We start from the raw sequence: 23,544 nt of genomic DNA on the forward strand, positions 1-23,544 counted from the left end.
GCCTCGGTCGGTGGGCAGGCCCACCCGGGCTGCCGTCCATAATAGAGCTGCATTAAGGGCCTAGTCTGGGCTGTCAGATGAAGGAAGGGCGAAGGTCTAGAGGAATGAAGCGGCTGCCTTTATTGCATAGACCTTTTCAATTGCTTTTTAAATTGGGGACGGGGACGCACAAGACACAGAACGGAGGAAACGAATTCCCCGCCCCCACCGGCGGGGGAGAGGAGGAACATTAGTGCAAATCTGAACGACGGCCCGGGGGAACCTGCCCCTCCCGGGCTGATTGGCCAGTTAAGTGGAGGCACCGGAGTGGATAGGGCGAGAACCGGGCCCTGACTGGCCGATGAACTAAGGCCTTTCCCAGCTCGTACATTCCAGGTCCCGTCATTGGGCGACGCTTAAGGTAGTCTCTGCCCTCAGTCGCCCTGGCCTTCAGCGAGCCGGAGGCGAGGGTCGTAACTGAGCCCCGCCGACAGCAGCCCGAGCCCAGGCGCCAGGTCCCACCCTCATTGGTCAGGCACTATCCTCGGGACGGCCCTGGGACTCGGGCCACCCTCCAGCAGCAGTTCTGGTTCCCCGGAGGCGGGCACGATCCTGAGACGGGATTAATCTCGCAGTTAGGAGCCCCGTCCCAACTCAGCAGTCAGGCCACACCTTCTACCTAAGGCCCCACCCCTGGCGGGCTCCGAGCTAGATTAGGTTCAGGGCTCCTGCCCTGCGCAGCCAGGAGGCCCAGTGAGCAGAGTACCGAGGCCCGGATGCACCTGCGCCTGCAGCGGCCCGTACTCTACAAGTTCCCCGTCCACTGTGAGCAGGCCGCGAGGCGTGAGTGGCTCGAGGCGGAAGGCACGGGCCGCAGCGTATCCTAGCTGCGGACAGCCCAGGCTGAAGTGGCTACCACGCTCCATAGCCAAGAAAAGGCGCAGTAGCGCCGCCCGTGATATGCCGCTCCGCACCCAGCATAGGTGCACCAGGCCGTCATCAAAGCGTGCATGTGGAGCTGCCACCAGGTCAGCGCTCAGGTGGCTGGGAGAGATGGCCAATATAAGCACAAAGTCTCCCTCCAACGTCACCCAGTCTGGGGGCAGTGGGCTGCCCAAGGGAGGCAGCAAGTGGTCCTGTGGCCCCCAGGTAGAGGTAGCTGGGGCACCAGGGGTGGGAGGGGGGAGGCCAGAGGAGGCTGGCATTTCAGGGGGCCCTTCTATGATGGGTGAGAGCGAAGCTACCTTGGGAGAGCTGGGGGGTGAGGGCAGCAGCGGGTCTGGGGACAGTGGAGCATCCCCAGCCCCACCCCAGTCACCCACCAGCTCTGGGCCTCCACCATTGAGAGAGAGTACAGGTAGAGGCTCAGGTGAGCCAGGGGAGACCAGGGCAGGCTGGGGCAGGGGCAGGGGCAAGTCAGACACTGAGCGATGCAAGGGGGAGTGGGCCATGGGTGGCACTGGTTCTGGGGTCAAGGTCAGCTCTGACTTGGCTCGGGGAAGGCTGTGGGCAGGCGTGGGCGAAGCTGGCTCCACAGACGCAGGGAGGTAGGAGAGCCGTCCTCGATAGGTGTGCAGTGTGGCGAGCCCCAGCACTGTGCCCAGTGTGAAGCGGGCACTGCCCAGGGCCCTGAAGCGCTCGCTCTGGATGTCCACGTCCGACACGAAGCCCCAGGCCACAGACAGGAAGGAGAAACAGCGGGAACCTGAGGCCAGTGTCACAGACAGCAGATCCAGTGGGTGGCCACCACCGCGGCAGAGCAGCAGTGAGCAGTTGAGCAGCAGGTCTAGGCCCAGGGCCGGCTCAAACCTTCACAGCCAGAGAGGGGAGAAGAGCACCATGGGAAAGAGGAAAGGCAGCAGCACAGGGCAGAGGGAAGGGCAGCGAAGCCAGGGCCCTGAGCCCACCGCAGCCTCATGGCCACCTCCTGACATCTGATAAGTGTCCAGTGAATGCCTCCCCTGTGCCAGGCAGTTCTAGCTACTAGGAATACTGCTGGGAACAAGCTGGCTGAACTGTCTGGAGGGGACATGGGCACCACAGCCAGGCTGACCTGCTTTACAGGGGGTTTGGCTGAGGGGGAGACTCGGGTTCCCAGAATCTCCAGAAAGGCTCCCCCTTCCCCTCATATTGCCTCAGCCTCCCCAGCAGGCGTGGCCAACCTACCCCCCATGCTGGTTCACTGCCCCGGCCAGAGCATTTCCGGAGCCACAGGGGAGGATCCCGACAGGCATCTTCACGGCCTCCTCCCAGTCAGGGCGGTCTAGGAGCCCGTTCAACACCTAGAGGGGGAGAGACCAGCTGCCTGGGTCCTGGTCTCCTGTAGTCCCCCAAGGCTCAGGGTTAGGGTGCTCCCCTTTACCTCAAAGAGCAGCCCATCTCCCGAGAGGGTGACGATGCCATCCCACTCACTCAGGCTTAGCCCTTGGACTAGCTCCCGGGCATGGTTCTGACGTTCTAATGAGGAAAACCAAGAGGTTAGGTGGGCTGTCTCCTCCCCCAGAGCCCAGGAGTCCTAGCCACCAGCCCCCACCTCCCACCCTGGGACTCCCTTACCTGTCTGTATGAGGTTGAAGGACAGCCCAGCTTCAGAGATCATGGGCAGCACGTGGTTCTTACACCACTGCCAGGCCAGACCCCGCCCCCCGAAGGGATTAACCAATAGGAGCAACCGGGGTGGCCGTGGCAGAAGCTCAGGGGTGATCTCTGCAGAGAGAGGGTAGGGTCTACAGAGGCCAGACACCCAGCCCCCTCAGTCTGGAAACAGTTCCTTCAAACCCCCCGCATTGGGATGGTGGGGGCTGGCACCTGGGAGCTTTCTCCTCTCATCCTCACCTGGCCAGACCCAAGTATGCAGCCCCACCCCCTCTCCCAGATGCTGAGACAAAGGGCTTGGGTGTGAAACCAAGTGCCCTTTGGACCCATATGTGGGAGGACACAGGAGCCGAGATCCCAGAACACCTGTTACCCAGCATCAGATTACTCCACAGGCCCCACCCCCAGGGGCCCCAGGCAGCCAGCAGGACCTGGAGGCCCACAGAAAACTCACTAGATGGGGAACCCTGGGGGGCAGAACTCTGCTGAAAATCTCTGACCCTCCACAGGCTGGATTAGATGCCACCTCTAGGCGCCTCGGATGCCTCAGGGGACTTGTGTTGGCACCTGTACACTCATGGTGGTGACTGTTCATGTCTCAGTCTGCTGCTCTCACCAGCCCAGGAGCTTCTGATTCATCTGTGGTCAAGACCCACAGGAGGGGGAGAGGACAGAGACAGAATCTAGCCAGAGAACAGGGGACATCGCTCATGTCCCTCTGCCAGTGTTGCTCCCTTGGTAGCCCATCCCTGTCTCTCACTTTTCCCATAAAGACCCAGAGACACCACAGAGGGAGATTAGGACAGTGGCTGCCCGGCGCCTCACCCCCGTCCCCAGGCAGTGGTAATCCTCGAAGTAGACACATGAGGGCAGTAGCCCAGCGCTGGGCTTCAGCACGGTTCTCCTCATAAGTGGCTGCACCATCTGCCCGAAAGGTGCGGCTGGCTCTTCGCCGGCCCCCACGCCGGCCCCGAGGGTAGGTGTAGATGCAGAAGTAGGCCGCTGTGTCCGAGGGGCTGCGGCTCCTCAGGGTGCAGCAGCCTGAGACCTCAACCAGTGGGACCAGGCCACCCCGGGGCCGGGCTTCAGGTTTCGGGCGCAGCCGCTGTATGTGCAGGGCCTGTGTTGTGAGGGTGAGGGCATATCTCGGGCCACGGGCTGGGTAGGAGCCAAACTCGCCATGTAGGAGTGGGGTACTGGCAGCCAGTGGTGGTGGTGGAGGGGCCATAGCCTCAGCCCTGTCCAAGGAGTTCTTAGGCCCGTGTCCCCAGCTCCAGGTCAGCTCCTGCTTTGGCTTCTGCGGGGAGGGAGGGGGGGGCAAGGGTCAGAGTCCAGGACCCCCTTATGGGAGGGGTAGGGCCTGTGGGTAGGAGGAGACAATGAAGGGCAGTGGCAGGTGGGAGAGGAGTATCAGAGACAGACAGGTACAAGACAGCGTGGAGAGACAGAACACAGGGCAAAGATCAGTTGGGCAGGAAGGCCAACATCCTGAAAGGCTGGGGGACCCAGGCACACAAACATTCCTTTATTTATTCCCCAAATAATTACTCAGAACCTCAAAGTGCCAGTTATGGAGCTAGGCCCAGCAAATACAGCAGGGAACAAAACAGACAAAAATTCCTACCTTCACGGGGTTTATATTTTAATCAGAAGACAAAACAAGATCAAACAGTAAAATTATAGTGCATTGGATGATAATAAGAAAACTAAGGCGCAGAAGGGGGCTTGGACGGAGGAGATACATGTAGAAATCAACATGTAAAGACAGAGAAAGGCACCCCCACACACACACCCAAGCACATTGAGTCATCTCCAGGTGGAGAGTGATCTCAGACATAAAGAAAAAGAGGGACAAACTCTGAAAACCAGAGAAACACTGAGAGAGACAAAGAGTTACAATGAGATGAAAACCAAGACTGATGACAGATGCTTGGAGATTATGAGTCTCTCACCCCAAGGGGAAAGGCAGCAGGCATTTAGAAGGGGGGCGGGCAAACATGAGAGGCAGTGGGCAGGATATGACCAGGGGGTCAGAGCAGAGCCACATGCAAGCCACAGAAGGGACAGGGGTGGACAGCTTGTCTTCCAGCACTGACCTGGGTGTCTGGCCACCTGCTCTCCAGGGAGAGGGTAGGAGCCAGGACTGAGGTCCCTTCCCCTGTCCTCTGCCCAGCTTCTGCCTCCCATCTTCTCCTTCCTGCTCACCTTTGTTCTCCATTGTCCCGCCCAGCCACCTGCCTACGCCGCTTCTCGCCTTCCCAAGCTTACAGCAGTCCCAGACACACCCCAGTCTGTGGACTCGTCCTCAGAAACCACCTTGGCCCCCTGCCCAGGGCGGCCCCCTTAGGCCCAGGGTGTCTGCCCCACCCCCAAACCTGCAATGGCCCTCTATTGGAGCCTCAGATCAGCTCGAGCAGAGCCCTGCATGTCCTCCACTCCTGGGCCTGGGTCTCCACCCTGAGGCTCCCCGCCCGTAGGCCTACGTCTTCCTGGGCCCCTCGGTTCCCGGCCCTCATCCCTACTCGGCTAGCGGACCCGGTCCCAGGCCTGGGCTTCCAACCCCGGATCCCTCAGGGGCAGTCCTGGTTTTCCACTTCCATCTCCCACCCAAGCACCCCGGTCCCGGTCAGCGTGTAGGTTCCTCTCGGTTTACCGGTTCCCCAGACTCGGGTCCCTGCCCCGACCCCGCACCCTCCTCACACGCCGGGTCCTCCAGCAGCCAGCCCCTCAAGTCTGCACAACCGCCCCCCATCAGACCTAGGGGTGGGGGGAGGGTGTGCACGCGCTCGACCAATGGCCGCGCGGCCGGCCCCAGGCGCTCCAATGAGAGCGCACGGGGGCGGGACCAGCGGGCTCGCGAGCCAGGCGCAGGAGCCCGCCGCCGGCGAGCGCGAGAGCTGGGCGGGGCGTCGCGCTCCGCGGCAGGCGCCATCGTAGGTGAGGGCGCGCGCGCAGCCGAGGTGACTTCGCTGCCTCTCCGGCAGTGCCGCTGCCGCCTTCTTTGTTGAAGGCAAGTAGACCGTCCCAGTCGTTGAGTTTACAAAAGAAAAGGGGCGTGGAGAGGAAGCCGTTAGCTGGAGAGAGACCGTGACCCTACCACTGGCAACCAGAGTCCAAAGATGTGCGAGTTCAAGACACCTAGACGCAAGCAACCGGGGTCGAGGGAGCTGGGAGGAAGGGAGAGAGGTTTGTTTCAGACAGTTACATGCAAGACATGCATAGAGAAAAGCAGACAGACAGACAGAAAAGACGGTGGGATTGAGAATGTGCAAAGTAAGGGCACAGAACTCCCAGCCAATGACAGGTGGAGACAGACTCTTCTGAAATGAAGACCAGGGAACAGAGGCTCCTTATTTCACAAATTGTTTACTTTGGACTCCAACCAGAGTGGAGGCAGCAGGGGATAAACATCTGCCCAGGAAATGACCCAGTCACATGGCAAGACAGACACAAAGAGAGAGACCTTTAGGTCAGGGGTGAGGAAGGGGAAGAATGTTGGAAGCCCAGAGGCTCCTGGGCTGAGACCAAGAGAGACAGGGGCCAAAGACATGGTGAAATAGACCCGGGACAAAACTTTCTATAAAGTAGCAACAGTCCCAGATGATGTGTGCTGCAGTGAGGATACATAATGAGGGACAGAGAGATAGGAAGACGCAGCACTGAGCTCTGAACCCGGGGAGAAAAAAGCAGATGCTGACTAGTTTGAGGTTAAGACCCGGAGGTCACATCACACACACACACACACACACACACACAAAAAAAAAAAAAAAAAAAAGGGAAGATGTAGAAGGAGGAAGGAAAAAAGGGTGCCTCCAGCCCACAGTCTGGGAAGCCTCTGATTTCTCAGCGTCAGCTGCCCTGTCTGGGAAATGGGGAGGAAGCTACTTACACCTGCTTGGAGGGAAAGTGGAGATCACTGATGGGGGGGTCCACAGTAAATGATCTTGGCTTTCAGCTGGACGCTTACCTGGTTCTGCTGCTCCTCTGGTTGAAGGTGTCCATTCATCTGCTGCCCCTCTGCTCTGTTACATCAACAGGACGCTGGCCCTGGGTCTGAGGCCATAGGAGGGTGGTCTGGGCAAGGAGTCAGGCCTCACTGTCCAGGCCTGGCCTCGGGCTCTGAGGAGGAGAAGAGAGTGGGTGGAAGCATCCAGCAGAATGCAAGAGTCCCTGCCAGGCTCAGTGGGTCAGAGACCGTCAGCTTTGTCACTGCCCCAACCAGTGGGTCAGGTTGTATCCAACAAGTGCTAATAACAGGAGGAAAGACTAATTTCTATTGAGCACTTATGTATTTAGGCACTTTTATTTACTTACGTAATCCTGGCAAACACCCTGTATGCCAGACCTATTATCGTTCCTATTTTTCTCAATAAGGGGAGTGCAGCACAGTGACTTGCCCAAGGGCACACCATTAATAAGTAGCAGAGCCAGAATTTGAATATGGTCACACCCCGGCAAGCCCCGTTTTGCCATCTTTCTACATCTGAACTTATCTGGGGGTCTCCATCCCCTCATCTTTCCCTTCCCATCCGCTGGGTCTCCATCCCTCTATCCTCATCCCAATCCATGGGGGCTCCATTCTTTATCCTCTCTAATCTCCCCCTCTCTAGGTCACTCCTGTCTCTCTCAGAAGCTTGTCATCTATTTCTTCTCCACTCAACCCTTCAAGGCGAGCCTTAGTGCGCCTTCTCTACACACCAGTACCTTGTACATCCCTCACACCGAAACCGCTGGACCAGCTGAACCTCTCTGGTTGAGAAAAGCAGACCCTCCGTGACGGGAAAGCTGAGGAAGGGTCAGGGGGAGATGATGAATCGGAAGGCGGAAATATAAGGTGCCACAGATTGAGCTGCAGCAAGAAGATCTCGGGTTAGTTATCTAGTAGGACTTCCCGAGCTTCGGCTGCGCTACAAGTTCAGCGCGAGATAGATAGGGCGACCACGAATCTAAGGAAACGCCGGAAGCGTGGGGTGAGAGTTTTCTCCAGGCCCAGACTAGACCCGCCAGCCCCGCCTCCTCACCTCCAATACTCGGCCCGCTAGGTCCTCCGGGAGCCACAGAGAGGCTCTCGGCGTCAGGCCAGAGCGTCACCGCGCTATGCCTCCTCCTAGGTCCACGCATCTCTCTCACTCTCGGGTCTCTTTTTTCCGGAAGAGTATCGAGAACAGCGACCGGGTAGGGCCAGAGAGGCCCCCGACGTGCTGGCCCTTCTCTCCTCAACGTCGTGCTTGTTTCTCTTTGGTTGTTCCTCCGCCCTCTTCAGTTTTTGTCCTTTTCGCCAGCCTTCCGAAACACCATAGAGAAGACCGGTCCCTGGTAGAGCGTCGTGTCGCTCCCGTGTGACGCCACCAGGACGCTGCGCGCTGGAGGCTTTCCCCGCCCACCTCGGCGTTGCTCTTTCTTTCCGGACTAGGCCGAGCTCTAGGCGCCATCATGGTGAGTGAGCCTTGCGACGTCCAAGGCCTGCTATCCGCTGCCATCCTCGGCGGTCTTGGGGTGGGGGCTTGCGGGAGGGGTGCCGTGGGTGCCCGAAGGAGGCAACTGTTGAGACTGGAGGGCTGCTCTGATGTCCTGGAGACCGGGAATGGGTTAAGAGTCCCGTGGTCCTGTGTTACTGCCCCCATTGCAGTGATGATCAAAATGAGGTGCTGGGCGGCTGAGCGGTGGACCGACGCCCCAAGCCAGGGAATGGCCGAGCCAGGAATCGGTCCTAGGTAGCTGCGTCGTAGCCACTTTTAACCGCTTGCCTTTGCCGCCCTTGCCTGGACCTGTCACTCCCCAGTCTGGAAACTTGGGTTCTGGGGCAGTCGAGAATCTCATGCGTGGGACTCGGGTCCGGACGGGCCTCGGATTGAGTCTCAGTTCTCTACCCACCTTGTGCTCGTGCTTTCCGGCTTGCGCCCCAGTGTCTTTTCTTTTTTCTTTGGGAACATAGTGTTGGAGATGAGGGAGTTGGGAAGAAGTCAGTCACTAGTCACTGGCCGTGCACATCACGGGGTCGTGCACAGAGGAAGTGCTGATGCTTAGTTACTAACGATCACACAGTCCGAGAAGGGCAGGTAGGGATGCATTGGGAAATTTGGGCTTTCCCTAGATTCTTGGGTCTAAAGTGGGAGTAAGCTACTTCAGAGAGTTGTTAGAGGGAGATAACTGCTTTTGCGGTCCTTATTATCTATGAAGTAAAGGTTCACCGCTGTTATTACTTAGAGCTTGCCTTTGGCTTATTTTTGATTATCCTCCCGGTAAGGGAGTCCATTGTTTGGTTTTTGTTTTGCTTTGGGGGGGGTATATTGGAGAACCCAGGGGCTCTCTGCCACTGAGCTACATTCCCCACCCTTTTTATTTTCAGTGTCTCTCTGTTGCCCATGCTGGCCTCAAAATTGCCAGCCTGCTGTCTCAGCTGGGATTACAAGCATATATTGTGTCCTTCCAAAGATACAGCTTGTAAAGACTTAAAATTTTGGGTGGCTACTGTACTAAGATCCTTAGAGGTTCTGTGGTCTTCATTCAGATGATGCCCACCTTACAGAGAGGGCTCAGAACTGACATGGATTTGAGCTCTTGTCCTCAGAGCCTGGGTCCCTGCTCAGTCTGGAAAATAAGTAACAACTGAGGCTGTCTATGAAGTGAGTAGTGGATCAGATTCAGAACTGGAACCATGGCTTCCCCTTACCCCTATAGGGAGTCGACATACGCCATAACAAGGACCGAAAGGTTCGGCGCAAGGAGCCCAAGAGCCAGGACATCTACCTAAGGCTGTTGGTCAAGGTGAGGTTGGGTCTGAGATCCTTGGGCAGGGCTACCCCAGGTCTGGATTGAGTATATCTTGGAATGGGGAGGGGGTGTTCTGTGTCCCTGGCCAGGAAGGGGTGGGGTGGGGGAGTCGCCCTTGCCTGGACCTGTCACTCCCCAATCTGGAAATTTGAGTTCTGAGGCAGTCGAGAATCTTGAGGGTTGGGGAGCCTTTTTACCCTGAATCATTTGTTTGTTCCTTCACTTGAAAGTGGGGGGTGCTGCTGCTGGCTACACCACATTCTCACTGTCTTCCCTATCCTCTACAGTTATACAGGTTTCTGGCTAGACGAACCAATTCTACCTTCAACCAAGTGGTACTGAAGAGGTTGTTCATGAGTCGCACCAACAGGCCACCTCTCTCCCTCTCCCGGATGGTGAGTGTCTGGACCAGGGGCTGGCTCTGGAGGGGGTGCTGGAGCATCCCCTGAGTCCAGGCAGCCAGCAGTGGGTGCACAGCTGGCCCAGCTTCTTAGCCTTACTTTCACCTCGCCACAGGAGGGTTGTAGTGGCTTCATGGGGTTGTCTGAGCTTTCAAGTTTCATGTATCTCTGGGGGTCGGGTTTTAGTGGTAGAATGCTTGCCTAGCATGCCAGGTCCTAGGTTTCGTCCCTAGCACACACCTTCACCAGGTGAGATGTCTCTGTTTGGACTTTTTCTTCTGTTCTAGTTGGGAGGTGAGGTATGGGCAGGTTAGTCCATTTGGAGGGCACAGCCATCCTGGTCCTTGGGATGCCCGAAGTGGGGGATGGGATTTAAACACCAGAACAACTTTTCGTATGCCTCTCAAGATCCGGAAGATGAAGCTTCCTGGCCGAGAAAACAAAACAGCTGTGGTCGTGGGGACCATAACAGATGATGTTCGTGTTCAGGAGGTGCCCAAACTGAAGGTGAGTGGAGCTTGGGGCTCTGGCTCAGGAAACTGCTCTCAGACCTGACCCGATTCCTTGCTCTGTTGTAATGCCACCTCTGTCACTCTTGTGGGTGGGACCAGCACCACACTTGTCCTGGTGGCCTTTAGGATAGGATGGAGTGGTCATTCGTGGTGGAAGTCCTCGGCAAGCCCCTCTGGGCTCCGCTGTAGACTGCTGGCGTGCTGGTTCTGGAGTGAGCCTGTGCTCAAGTCTGAATTTTTTTCTTTTGCCGCTTTTGTCGTTTGCAACCACATCCTTAAATCATGCTTTCCCCAGTTTCCTTATTCCTCCAAAATACATGAGATGTGGTCTGGAGGTTCTGAGAGGTTAAGGGTTAAGGGCTGGGGCTCTGTGGTGGAGCACTTGCTGGCACAGGTGAGGCACTGAGTTCCATCCCCAGCACCACGTTTAAAAAAAAAAAAGCAGCTGTCAATCCAAGAAGCTGCTGGTGGTGGTACCAGCAGCCACACTTGTGCTGGGCCGGGGCAGTGGATGCAGTCCCTAGGTCTCCCTACAGGAGATTTGAGCCCCTCCCTCCTGTTTCCCCCAGGTGTGCGCACTGCGGGTGACCAGCCGTGCCCGTACCCGAATCCTCAAGGCTGGGGGCAAGATCCTCACCTTTGACCAACTGGCCCTGGACTCCCCCAAGGGCCGTGGCACCGTCCTGCTGTCTGGTAAGTGATGCTTGCTGGCACCTGTTGGGGTTTGGTGAGGTGCACTGGCCTTCACCCTCCTGGGTCTGGGAGGTCAGACACGCCCAGGCCTGCACCTCATGGTCTTCAAGCCCTGTGCAGGCCAAAGGCACAGTGGCTCTTACCTGTCCCTGCCTGATTCCTTCTTCCTCTCCCCAGGTCCTCGCAAGGGCCGAGAGGTGTACCGGCATTTTGGCAAGGCTCCTGGAACCCCACACAGCCACACCAAGTGAGTATCGGGGTCCCTGCAGGTCTGGCTTCGCTGCCTTTTAGCTGCCCTCCCTTTGCTCAGCCCACAGTTCCCTGGGTTAAGTGCAGGCTGACCAGGCCACGGGCCTCAGTGGGGGCATCTTCTGGGGAGCTGGGGCTTACATTTCACACCCTCGCTGTGGGGCTCAGGCCGGGACCCTGAGGTCCTGGTGCAGGCTCTTCTTCTTGGCTCCCTGTGCAGCACAGCGGGAGGCTTCACCTGACCCTGTCTCTTCTTTCCACAGACCCTATGTCCGCTCCAAGGGCAGGAAATTTGAGCGTGCCAGAGGTCGGAGGGCCAGTCGTGGGTACAAAAACTAACCCCAGATTTACTGTTAATAAAGTGGCTTTGAATTTGATGGCCTTCTTGTGTTATTAATGGGGAGCAGAGTGGGGACCAGCCGAAGGCACCTGTGAGTGGGAATGCATCTGGTCTGGGGACTTGAAGCTGGGTCCTCCAAAAAGACCAGCCTCCAGGAGGAACCCTTCCTCTCTGCCTTCCTGGCACATGCGCAGAGTACCTTACTGGGCCAGTTGGACCTTCTACCCACTGGAATCAGCCCCCACTCCTTCCCAGGTGTCTTGTTTTCCTGTTTCCTCCTAGAATTAGCCATGCTGCCTCCCCTAGGATCTCCCTGGCACTAGGGGGTGGGGCTGCGGTGTGGGGGTTGGGAGCAGGTGAGGTGTTGCCCTCTCTCCTGGTAACCGGAAGCCTGAGTGGCAGCTGGCCAGTCGCTGCCAAGTGCCCCTGTGTGGTCCCTCCCTGTGTTTACACAAGGGGCTGGGTTCCCAGGTCCCAGGTTAAAGCCTGACAAAGGCCCGGAAGAACAGGAATGAAAAGGAGGTCTCCAGCCCTGATACTGGCTCTCTGAGAAGGCAAGAAGAAGGGGGTAGAGACTCTGGTTGAACAAGGCCAGCTTTACTCGTCCTCTGCAGGAGCCCTTGCTGTGGTCTAAAGAAAAGCAGTCCCAGGGACTGAAAGGTGGGGCAGCTGGTTTGTAGAATCCTGGGAGAATTGGGAAGGGAGACAGGATAGAGCTTGGTCCCTGTCCAGGAAGAAGTGAGTGGTGAGCTGGTCAGACTGAGGCAGAAGTCCATGCAGGGGTCAGTTTGGGTAGGTCTTAGCATCAGGAGGGTGGGGACGGCTCTGGGGCCAAGGCACAGGCGGCAGCAGCCAGCCTGAGAAGCTACGTCTGGCTAGTCTGCTTTCATAGGTGGGTTGTCAAGATCATGGGCAGGTTTCAGAGTGTCTCAGCCCTAACTGCAGCAGCCTCAGGGGCTGGGGTATGAGGGTCCAGGAAGTAGGGTGTCCCCCACTGTAGGGAAGAGATTGGCCAGTTCCCCAGGGGAAGGAGCAGTGCCTCGGCTTGGGGCTGAGGCGCATTTCTCCAGGGCTGGGAGGCTTCCAGGATGGTTAGCCAGTGAGCACTGGTGAGCCAGCCGACTGATGGACCAGAGAGGCTCGTCCAGGCAGAGAGACTGGACTGGGGACAGCTGGGAGCTCCACCAGCTGACAGGTATCATCAGTCAAGCTACCGGTGTCTGTCAAGCAGCCAGGTGGTCAGCTAGACATGCTATTGGCCAGATTCACACTTGCAACCCACTGTGCCATTGGTTAGTGAGATTGGGTGGTCAGGCACAGGCGGACAACCTGTTTCCTGGAAATGGTCAGGCAGTTAGCCAGACCTTCAACCAGGGCAGCTGGGTGGTCAGTCTGACAAGGTTGAGACATCTTGTGGCTGGTAGGCTGGAGGTCATGTGGTCCAGCAGAGAGGCTAGCTGATGGCCTGATGCCAGGTGGCCACCCAGACTGTTGGTAGCTGGTTGGAGGTCAGAGAAGACCACAGGGGCACAGTGTTGGCAGGTACTTCTCAGCAGCCTGAGTCGTCAGGTAGCCAGTCACTGGACAGTCCAATTGTGGGGACTGTGAGCCAGTGACAGCGCAGGGAGCTGTGGACGTTTGCGGGGCTGCCCTGGAGGCCTCAGTTGCCCTCATAGTCTGTCAGGAGACCCCAGATGGTCAATCCTCCAAAGACGGCCAGACCCTCGGGGACCCAGACACTTGCGCTCGTCCAACCCACCTGGCCTCATGGCAGCCTCCCAGCTGGCAGCACTGGAAGAAGTGGAACTAGGGGCCGGGGGGAGGTCCCTGGGCGAGACCGGCCCTGGCCTCTTGTATTCTGAGGGCCAGCGGCTGGCGCTGGAAGCCCTGCTGAGCAAGGGGGCAGAGGCCTTCCAGGCCTGTGTACAACAGGAGGGGCTGCGGCCCTTCCTGAGTGGGGACGAGGTCCAGGGCTTGGCTGCGGCTGCTGAAGACTGGACAGTAGCCAGGCAAGAGCCCGGCGGGGCAGCAGAAAGAGCCACCACCACCGAAGGGGACGCGGGCAGTCTAACCTACTGGCCTGGCCAGTCAGAGGAACCAGCGCCCCTGCTGCGACTTGGCTGGCCAGAGGACACTTCCTGGAAGGGCATCACCCGAGCACAGCTGTACACACAGCCACCTGGCGAGGGCCACCCACCTCTCAAGGAGCTGGTGCGCCAGGAAATCCAAGCTGCCCACAAGGTGAGCACCCCAGGGACCTGGGCCGTTCCTCAGACCTGGACACCTTCACATGCCATTTCCAGGATTGGGCCCTGGCAGGACTCGCATGTCTAAATCCCCAGGACCGCATCCCTAGAGCCCAGGAGGCCCACCGTGGGCCTCATCCTTATGACAGAGATCTGATGTGGGCAGCAGCGGGGGCGGGGGGTCCCTGCTCTTTCCCTTTAGACAGCCATGAGCCTCAAACCAAATTATGACTGTCCCTCCATCCCAGTCGTGCATTCTATCTCCCACCACCGAGCCAGCAGCTTCCCACTCCCAGCCCCTGGGAAGGCCCAGCGTCTCCCCTGCAGACCCAGAAAGCCCATTCCTCGGAGGCAGTCTCAGAGTGACTCAGGAGGCTGAAGGATGCTTTTTAATGGGCATGGTCTTCCTCTGAGGTGGGGACCATTATGATCATTGAAGAGATGGGGAAACTGAGGCATGGGCCTGTCAGTGGCTGAGTGGGGACTGGAACCCAGGCCACCTGACTGGCGAGTCAGGGTTTGTCACCACCTTGTTCTGTTTTAAGATCCGGTCATCAGCATGCTGGGGTTCCCAAAGCACACCTTAGTGGCCCAGGAGGTCAGCCCTCCTGCCCCCAGCACCCAGGCCATTCCAGAGGACCCAGGGCCCAGTTACCCACGGTGCCCTCCAAGGGCGCCCAGCCACTGACCCAGTGGACATTTGGGCACCGTAGTGCCATGGTTCAAGGGCTGTTCATGGTTGTAGACATGTATTTTCATTTTTTTTTCTCAGTGGTACTGGGGATTGAACCCAGGGGTGCTTTACCACTGAGCCACATCCCAGCCCTTTTTATATTTTATTTAGAGACGGGGTCTTGCTGAGTTGCTTAGGGCCTTGCTACATTGCTGAGGCTGGCTTTGAACTCATGGTTCTCCTGCCCCAGCCTCCTGAGCCAGTGAGATTACAGGCATGCACCACCACACCTGGTTCAACTCCCAGCCCTTTTTATTTTTATTTTGAGTCAGGGTCTTTTTCTTTTCTTTTTTTTTTTTTTTTTTTTTTTGAGGGGGTGGGTACCGGGGATTGAACTCAGGAGCACTTGGCCACTGAGCCCCATCCCCAGCCCTATTTGTATTTTAGAGACAGGGTCTCATGGAGTTGCTTAGTGCCTTCCTTTTGCTGAGACTGGCCTTGAACTTGCCATCCTCCAGCCTCAGCCTCCTGAGTCACAGGTGCGTGCTACCCGCGACTTGTGATTTTTGATGAACGTTTTCTAGACCATTGGGGCTGGGCTCTTAGGAAGGCCTGCCTGTTTCTTGTTCGTGTCCAGAGGACTCCCTTTCAGCCCCTTGAATATCCCAGGTAGTCCAGGCCCTTAACCCCAGCCTCCAGAGCATCTTACCCCCTAGTCCCCTGATGTCAGCCCCCACCCTGAGCGGCCCCCAAATCCCAGACTCCACCCACATGTCCATATGGTCTCTCCCTGTGCCCAGCTGGTGGCCGTGGTCATGGATGTCCTCACTGACCCAGACCTGCTCTCGGACTTGGTCGACGCCGCCTTGCGCCGCTGGGTGCCCGTCTACCTGCTCCTGGACGGCCAGCAGCTGCCTGCCTTCCTGGTGCTGGCCCAGCAGCTGGGGGTGAACCCCTGGGCCACAGAGGTAGGGGCTGGGCCAGAGAGACCTGGGCAGCCCCGTTCCACGGCTCTGGGGCAGCACAGAAAGACTTTTCCACGGGGTCCTGGGTCCCTGAGATAGATGACAGCTGAGGATCTCCCGAGACCTAGTGCCCAAGACACTAGGGACAGTGGAGGTGACATTCCTGGGGGGTCCTGGGCCACGGAGGGGTATCCCCAAGCAACTCCTGAAGCTCTATACTAGTGGCTCTGGGGACACTTGAACAGCTTCTAAGGGTCACGGGCCACCCAGGTAGAAACAGCCTTGAGAGACCCCAGCCCGTGGAGTGGGCCTGAGCAAGGGCGTCCCCCGACCCCACAGAACCTGGACGTCCGCATCGTGCGGGGCTGCACTTTCCAGAGCCGCTGTCGACGGCAGGTGAGCGGCAACGTGCGAGAGAAGTTCGTGCTCCTCGACGGTGACAGGGTTATCTCAGGATCCTACAGGTACGGCTTCTCAGCGTCCTGTACCCAGCTCTCCTTCAGATGACTTCCCCTTCCTGGGTCTCTCTATGCTCATCTGTAAAATGGGCCCAAACACCCTTCCCAGAAGAGGAGGTGGGGGCTCGGGGGGTTGGAGCCAGACCTGCTTGAGTACTGGTTCTGGCCCTGCTGCTGGCCTCGTTAGTAGCCTTGGGGAAGTCTTTCTTTGGCCTTTGTAGTTCCTAATCTGGAAAACTGGGACATGGACCCTGGAGCTAGATGACCTGGATTCAAGTCTTAACTCTGTTCAGTACTAGCTGTGCAATGTTGGGCAATTTGATTCACCTCTCTGTGCCTCATTTCCCCCCTCTCTCCAGACATGAGATGAAATGGTTAGTGCCTTTAGAACAAGATTTCTCGACACAGACACCACTCACATTTTAGGCTGCATCTTTGTTATGGGGGTTCTGCCAGGTGCACTAGAGGGTGCTGTGCTGTGTCCCCTGCCTGGACCTAGCGGGTGTTGGTCGCCACCCACCCCACACACACCAGTTATAACAACCAAAAACTTCTCCAGAAAGTGCCACATGCCCTAGGGACATAGAAATGGCCGGCTGAGGATCACGGTGCAGGTCAGTGGTTTTCAGCCTGATGTGCACCAGAGTCACTCGGAGGACTTGAAACACAGCTTCCTGCCCACCCCCTTCACCGGCCTGGGACGGGGCCCCGCTGGCAATTTCCCAGGTGTGGCTGCTGCTGCTCCTCGGGACACACGCTTTAAGAACGGTGCCTGGCACGTAACAGAAGTTCTCTATCAGTGGCAGCTGTCATTTATTTTTACGATGATTTTTTTTTTAGTCATATTTCATAGACTCTAAGGTGCCACCAAGGGAAAGAAGTATCCTGATTGAAATGCAAAAATACACACATGTTAGAACCGATGAAATACAGTTGTGCAGTCAAGTTCACAGACCACCGGCCGGCACCACCGAGTCAGGCCCCGGGTGCTTCTCCCGGCCCTGGGCTGCGGGGGGACAGCCCTAGAATGGATGGAGCCGGGGCCACAAGCGGTTGTCGAGGGCCTCTGGCCATTTAATGGGGGAAAGGGGGAAAGGTGGGGCATCTGGGAGACGGGTCCCGGGCCCTGCCCTCCCAGAGGGCTACGGCAAATGTTGCAGAAGCAGCAAGCCCACCAGCAGGCCCGCTGCGGCCCCCACCGTCGTGCTGCCTGTGTGGCCGGGGCTGGCGTTGCACAAGTGGCCGTAGCAGCAGGTGGTGGTGAGGCTGTAGGTGAGGCCCATGTAGCTGACCGGCTCCTCCCGGCCGCAGCTGGTGGAGTGCACGCAGCCCTTGTTGATGACGGGGCCCACACCCTGCGCCACCCCGTGGCCTGTGAAGCAGTCCTCGTCATCCCCGCAGCGCATGTGGGTGCCAGGGCACTTGGTGGAGTCGGTCAGCTCACAGAAGATGCAGTCCTTGGCCCCCGTGGTGCCCGGCGGCAGAGCCATCATCACTAGCAGCAGCCAGCCGAGGACCATGGCCGCCTGGCGGCGGGGACGGCGCCCAAGCCAGGCCGGGGGCTTCCTGGGCGTCCGGGAATTGCTGAATGAATGACCTCCTGGGACTCCTACCCACAGGACTTCTGCCCCTTGTCCTGGCCACTGGGAGCGTCAGGTCCCAATGCTCTGTGTCCCTCTCAGGAAGCTCTTGAGGCCTCGGGGCGGAGACAGGCCAGCGCCAGGGCCCGACAAGTCTTTGTGAAGTGGAATGCGGTGACCTCACAGACCCCTCAGGGTTCCCACTGACCGCTCTGGGGTGAGGTCATAGGTGGGGGCAGGTGGCACAATGTGCAAGGTGGCCCAACCTGCTGACCTTCAATGGAGCGAGGACAGTCACCTCGCCAAGGTAAGGACGCCTGAGCAGCGCCCAGGATGCTGGCCACGGCTCGTCCACTGTGTGTGCTGCGCCCCCCGAGGGCCTGACTTCACATCTCCCACGGCAACCCCACTTCCAGGTGGGCAAAAGTGACACACCCAGGAGTCCCTGAGCCGGGGTCAGAGCCCGGGTCTCGCTTCATTCCAAGGAGGCTGGGAGACAGGAGGAGTCTGCGGGGCCTGTGCTGCGCCAAGACTGCAGCCGAGAATTTACGAACACACCCCGCGGGGACAGGGGACAAGAGCACCCACCACCACACGGCTCTCAGGCTCTCCGCGCTGGCCACAGACAGGGACAGAAACCCATGTCCTCGCTGGGGTCTGCCTGTACTTGGGCTTCATGTTACAGAGGAAGGAGCTGAGGCAGGCAGGGGGCAGGAGACCCAGGGCCGGCAAACAGCAAGTGCTTAATGAATGCACTCTTTGTGGGAAGCAGCTGAGTTTAAGACAAGCCTGTAGGTGCCGGGAAACTCACCCCGACTCTTTCCAGCTGAAGTGCTCCTGGCTGGGGCCAGGCAGAGCCCAGGTTTGAGCTCCAGTCTGACTCCAAAGGACAGTGTCTTGACTCATGTGGTCCTCACATCTGTCCCTCGGTCATGTACCTCTGTTGTCCCCCTTCTACAGAGGGGGAAACTGAGGTGCTAGAGGCCAGGACCTGCCTGAGGTCACCCCACCTGCCTTGGGACCCGGGAGGGGACTGGCGATGGGAACTAGGCTTCACAGAGACCTGACCCCTGATTCTGGTCCCCCAGCTTCACGTGGAGTGACGCCCGCCTGCACCGCGGTCTGGTGACTCTGATGACCGGAGAGATCGTCGAGGCTTTCAGTCGTGAGTTCCGGACACTGTATGCATCCTCGTGGCCACTCCCATCTATGCCCGCCCAGGGCCCCCTCGTCAGCGTCTCGGGAGACGGGCAGCTGGCCCGCAGCCCACACCGTGTGGCTCACCGCTGCCCTGTAGCCCCTGTGTCACGGCTGCCTCCCAATGGGACACTGGCCCACCGCCTGGCTGCCTGCCGCATCCTCGCGGGGGACAGGCAGGAGTCCCCTGCCCCACCAGGGCCCGCTCTCAGTGACATCCTAAGAAGCGTACAGCGTGCCCGGACTGGCAGTGGCCCCCCGACTCGGCCCAGCCGCTCCCTGTGGGACCTGAGCCGCCTGTCCCAGATGTCAGGCTCCAGTGACGGTGACAATGAGGTAAGACCTGGTGGCTGCTGCCGGAGGACAGAGGTGACAGCAGAGGCCCAGGAAGGGGAAGGTTGCACCCACAGGGGTCGGCTGGGTTCCCAGGTCCTAATCTGAACCCCAGAACAGCAAGTGTTTTCCAGGGCCAACCGCACGCCCAGCACCGGGGAGGTACAAAGAGCGAGCTGCTGGCCTCGATGTACAACTGCGGGGCCCATTCATGAGCCTCCTCCATGTGTCGGGGGGCAAGTTCTGGGTAGCAGGGGGCAGAAAAAGACCCCTGAGCCTTGGGTGCCTGAAACCCAGGGTTCTCATCTCGGGGGTGGGCTGAGCAGTTGAGCTCCCTCCCAGTCTGGGTGAAACGGGATTCATGTTTTATTTATTTCATTGCATTCTCACCCCGGGCCAGGGAGGTCACACTGCTGTCGTGCTTATTGTTACCAAGGGGAAAGTGGAGGCTCAGATTAAGTAACTCGCCCCAGGTTGGAATAACCATCCTTTAGATAACCAACCTGCTTTGTCACCTCGCCATGCCCAGCACTTTCACAAGACTGGCTAAATTTAATCTACCCACTTCACAGAGGGGGAAACCAAGGCCCAGAGCCCTGGCTGCCTCCCGAGTGGGCTTTTCAATGGTCCGCTTCCTGGATTTGAGAGTCACAAGGCTGTAGGGGGAGAGGATTATGGGAGCCCAAGGGATTGTTCCTCATGCTGTTCAGACAATGAGGTTCCAAGGAACCGGTTGGACCTCACTGGAGGACCCTGATCAGGTGACTTTTTTCCTCTGAGTCTCAGTCTCCTCAGCCACAAAGTGAGCTGCTGGGGGAGTCAGAGCAGCACCACATAGGGGAGACAGGCAGACACGCCTATGGCGCAGCCCCTCTGAGCTGTACCCCAGCCTCAGTCTCCCCATCTGCTAAGTGGGAGCCAGAGGCTTCTCCCCGGGGAGAGACACCCTGGGACTGGCTCCCTCCTCCCAGTCAGCGACTTCCTGGAGCTGGAGGAGGAGAAGGGGGCTAGGCAGAGGCAAGGTTCTCACCTCCACCTCCACCTGATCCCCTGCCACCTTGACCCTGCATCACCTCCCTTAGCAAATATTTGTCCCCCCCTCCCCAGGCAGCTGCCAGCTGCTTCCAGTTCCTCCCACCTGCAAAGCCGCAGGAGGGATGTGGCTCCTTGCCCCCTCGGGTCTGGGGGTACCAGACCTCCCCTCCACCCTACCTGCTTCCCTGACATTCCCCCCCACCTCCCTCCCTCCCTCTTCCTCCTTCCTCTCCTCACCCCCATCTTCCTCCAGCTCCCCTGCTTCCTATCTTCCTCCTCCTCCTCCTCCTCCTCCTCCTCCCTCCCTCTCCCTCCATCTAACCTTCCCCTGCATCCCCTCCACCTCTCCCCACCTCTCTCCTCCCCTCCTCCCTCCCTGGCTCTGGGCCCCAGAAGCCTCCTCCCCCTCTCCTCCTCTCACCTCCTCTTTTTCCTTCCACAGCTCAAAAAGTCCCGGGGCTCCAAGGATACTCCTGCCAAGGCCCTGATGAGGCAGCGGGGCACTGGAGGGGGCCCGTGGGGTGAGGTGGACACCCGCCCTCTGGCCTGGTCCCAGCCCTGGGGTGGCCCCCTGCCCCTGATCCCTCCCCGCCGCGGACTCCGCTATCTGTCCCCAACCCAAAGGAGGTTTGGTGATGACGCTGCATCCAAGCTCCCGGAATCCAGAGGTTTCCCGCAGCCAGACTGGGCCTCCCGCTCAGGACTTGGAGGGCGACCCTGACAGGAGCCCAGGCAAATGTGCCCTCTCAGAGACCCCTGCCTGATGCTGTGCCTCAGACCAGGCCTCTGGCCTCAGGGCCTGGGCAGTGGAAGAAGCCCAGTCCAGCCCTAGGCCTCAGTTCACGGTCAGGGAAGTCGCAGGAGGCCTCCATTGCTGTGGACCCCAGGACCCGTTCAGCCAGGACCGACTCTCCCCAAGAGGCTGGCTGAGCAGCCCCATGGGATTCTGTGGGACATGCCTGAGGAGTCCCTGGACAAAAGGCCATGCTTCCGCCACGCCCCCCCCCCCGCCCCCAGAAGCTGTGAGTAAGCGGAGGGGGGAGAGGAGAGAGCTGGGCGGAGCCTCAGGGGAACAGTCGGGGGCTGGAAGGTCCTGGGTTCACCGCTGCCCAGGGGGCTGGTGGGGGCTGGGCTGGCGCTGGGCGTTCGGGGAGCACGGAGCGGTGGATCCTCTAGGTCCCCATTACTTTTGCTCAGAATAAAACTCCCTCGTGCCCCAAACTTGTATTTCTGTAGCCAGGCCCCCAGCCCCAGAGCGCAGCGCGGCCCTGAGAAGCTGTGCACAGCCCGGGCCTCGGTAGCATCTTTGCCTCCGAGCGGGGCTCCTGAGTCACCAACCTCATTGGCGGGACAGATGGGACCCAAGGCCCCGGTGGAACGCAGCCTGGGCCCCAGGTGCGGGGTCCCCACCGCCGCCCCAGCGCCCTCGCGCGCCCCCTGCCGCCCTCGCGCGCATCAAGGAGCCGGGCTGGAGCGACGTGTTTATTCGGGGTCACGGGTGGGCGGGATCCGAGGCCTGGACGGGGCTGGGATCGGGCTCGGGCTCAGTCTCCGGCTGGGGCTGGGGCTCGGGGTCCGGGCTGGTCTCCTCCGGGGCCTCGTCCCAGGGAAAGGCCTGCACTCCGCGCATCTGCTCCCGGTACACGCGGTCGAAAGCCTCGCTCTGCGCCACCGTGAAGTGGTTCTTCCAGTCCCCGCAGACCCCTGGAGGGGACGGAGGGAGGCATTCCAGCATCTTCCTTCACAGCACCCTCCACCTCCCCAGCGACCTGTCACCCCCTTTACCTAGGATGGGGGACTCCTACATGGTCTGTCACCTACAGGGCTCTGAATCCCCACCTCCTCCCCCCCTGGCACCCCACTTTGCCCCTTGACCCTTTGCCTCTGCCCAGCACATCTCTTACAGTCTGGTGGTCGCCTCCTCTGTCCTGTCCCTAACTCTTGTTGCTGGGTGATGACTGGGCCCCTCCCCTGCGGAATCCCGATCAGGTGTCTGGGGCCTCCTGGCAGCCCCAGGGCTCCACCACCGCCAGAGCCTCAGGTTTCCTATGTGGTCATGGGTGATCAGCCGGGCACTGGGATCCTGGGGCCCCTGTCATTCCCATCCCAGTAGCTTGTAGAGAGGCCATTGGTCTCCCTAGAGCCGGGCCCTATCCGGCTCCCAGGTGCCTCCACCCCAACCCTTGGATCTGTGAATATGTAACTCTGCATGTCAGCGGGAACCTGGAAGATGTGGTGAAGGATCTTGAGTCGGGAGATGGTTCTAGATTATCTGGGTGAGCCCAATGTCACCACAAGGAATGCTTTCTTTCCCCCCTTGTACTGGGAATTGATCCCAGGGGCACTTTACCCCAAAGCTACAGCCCCAGCCCTCTATTTTTAAATTTTGAGACAAGATCTCTATAAATTGCTTAGAGCCTCACTAAATTGCTGAGGCTGGCCTCAAATTTACAATCCTCTAGCACCAGCCGTTGGAATCACGGGTGTGTGCAGCACAAGGGGCCTTAAATGAGGGAGGCTGGAGGACCAAGGGTGCTCGGCTGCTGGCTTTGAAGATGCAGGAGGAGGCCAGATGCTGGGATGTAGGTTAGTGAGAAACCAAAAAGATTTTCCTGTGAAGTCTTCAGAAGATTTCTGGTCTTTTTGGCCTGATGTTACCCAGGCAGACTGATTTTGGATCTCTGATCCCCAGAAGTGTAAGCTGAGGACAGGTGTGTGCTGTTTGTGGCCTGGGTCAGTTGGTTAGAGCAGAACTAACTGCTTCTACCCCTGCTCTGTAATCCGACACTGGGGGTATTTCTTCTTAATGCCAAGGAGGATTTGTGGGCCCTTGGCCTGGTTGGCAGCCTGGATCGGTGCCCATGGGGTCCTGTTCCCTAGAGAGGAGAGGGAGACTCAGAGGGCAGAGACTCGTGTGCCAGGCTCTATACTGAGCTCTGTGAGCGAAGTCAATCCTGGGTTCTTAGTGACCCTGTTCACCCCTACGCTCCAGCTGGGAAAACTGAGGCCCAGAGAGGCTAAGGAACCGGCCCAAATCACACAGCGATCTGGTGGCCTGGTGGGGCCTGAATCCCGGAGCCCGGAGCTCCCTCACCTTTCCGGAGGAAGGCCCCTTGGCGGTGGTCCAGCAGGCTGGTGGGCAGCAGCGTGTAGTTGGACATGGAATTGGCCTTCATGGCACCAAAGGTCGAGTGTGCCACCACAGAGCCCAGGGCCTCCTCGTCCAGCGGCCGGCCCAGGAACTCACAGATGCGCTGCACGGAGCCTTGGAGGTCCTGGGAGCGGCGGAGAATGAGTGGGGAGGGGTCAGCAGCGGGAGGGCGCCGCATCCAGCGGGCTGGATGCCAGGTCCTGGCCCTGGGTGGCCCGGTGCCTTCTGTCCCTGTCTATTTTCTACCTCTGTCTAAGGCGAGGCCAAGGGGTTGGGCCTCACAGTTTTTGGAAGGTTCTGAGTGGGGGCTGGGTGCACCTGAGGTCACAGCGGGTCAGAAGTCAGCTCAGGGCCTTTTGGAGC

General features: G+C 59.0%; 5 protein-coding genes across 7 annotated transcripts in view; 2 read left to right on the forward strand and 3 right to left on the reverse strand.

The window, feature by feature from the left end:
- Positions 1-97: 97 nt before the first annotated feature.
- SPHK2 (sphingosine kinase 2) lies at positions 98-7,943 on the reverse strand. Of its 3 annotated transcripts, none has more exons than XM_081275227.1 (8): positions 7,596-7,943; positions 7,279-7,359; positions 6,542-6,693; positions 3,400-3,871; positions 2,536-2,685; positions 2,342-2,436; positions 2,146-2,261; positions 98-1,788 (listed from the first exon to the last, which is right to left on the reverse strand). In XM_081275227.1, the coding sequence occupies exons 3-8, from the start codon at positions 6,578-6,580 to the stop codon at positions 699-701; spliced, it is 1,962 nt and encodes a 653-aa protein (XP_081131353.1). In that variant the 5' UTR covers positions 6,581-6,693; positions 7,279-7,359; positions 7,596-7,943; the 3' UTR covers positions 98-698. The 3 variants fall into 3 exon arrangements, with proteins under 3 accessions (XP_081131353.1, XP_081131354.1, XP_081131352.1); XM_081275228.1 differs by lacking the exon at positions 7,596-7,943 and adding an exon at positions 4,671-5,741 and having other exon boundaries at positions 7,279-7,582; XM_081275226.1 differs by lacking the exon at positions 7,279-7,359.
- On the forward strand, positions 7,939-11,580 carry RPL18 (ribosomal protein L18). Its single transcript, XM_081275255.1, has 7 exons — positions 7,939-8,010; positions 9,256-9,342; positions 9,636-9,743; positions 10,158-10,256; positions 10,831-10,954; positions 11,132-11,201; positions 11,467-11,580. Exons 1-7 carry the CDS (start codon positions 8,008-8,010, stop codon positions 11,540-11,542), a joined length of 567 nt encoding a protein of 188 aa, XP_081131381.1. The 5' UTR covers positions 7,939-8,007; the 3' UTR covers positions 11,543-11,580.
- Positions 11,581-13,066: 1,486 nt separating this feature from the next.
- On the forward strand, positions 13,067-21,423 carry FAM83E (family with sequence similarity 83 member E). The gene is made up of 5 exons (XM_081275677.1): positions 13,067-13,784; positions 15,263-15,430; positions 15,767-15,891; positions 18,554-18,998; positions 20,473-21,423. Exons 1-5 carry the CDS (start codon positions 13,311-13,313, stop codon positions 20,749-20,751), a joined length of 1,491 nt encoding a protein of 496 aa, XP_081131803.1. The 5' UTR covers positions 13,067-13,310; the 3' UTR covers positions 20,752-21,423.
- Positions 17,028-17,706, reverse strand: SPACA4 (sperm acrosome associated 4; the record flags this gene model as incomplete). Its single annotated transcript, XM_081275678.1, has 1 exon — positions 17,028-17,706. The coding sequence occupies exon 1, from the start codon at positions 17,403-17,405 to the stop codon at positions 17,028-17,030; it is 378 nt and encodes a 125-aa protein (XP_081131804.1). The 5' UTR covers positions 17,406-17,706.
- Positions 21,424-21,499: 76 nt separating the features above from the next.
- Positions 21,500-23,544, reverse strand: part of SULT2B1 (sulfotransferase family 2B member 1) — a 30,019-nt gene continuing 27,974 nt past the window's right edge. The window contains exons 6-7 of the mRNA XM_081275243.1: positions 23,125-23,305; positions 21,500-21,734 (exon numbers count right to left, since the gene is read on the reverse strand). Of these exons, the coding sequence (XP_081131369.1) occupies positions 21,523-21,734; positions 23,125-23,305 (393 nt within the window). The 3' untranslated portion in view covers positions 21,500-21,522. The remainder of the gene's footprint in view (positions 21,735-23,124; positions 23,306-23,544) is intronic.

Source organism: Spermophilus citellus (assembly GCF_964194105.1).
Source record: "Spermophilus citellus genome assembly, chromosome: 18".
NCBI lineage: Eukaryota > Metazoa > Chordata > Mammalia > Rodentia > Sciuridae > Spermophilus > Spermophilus citellus.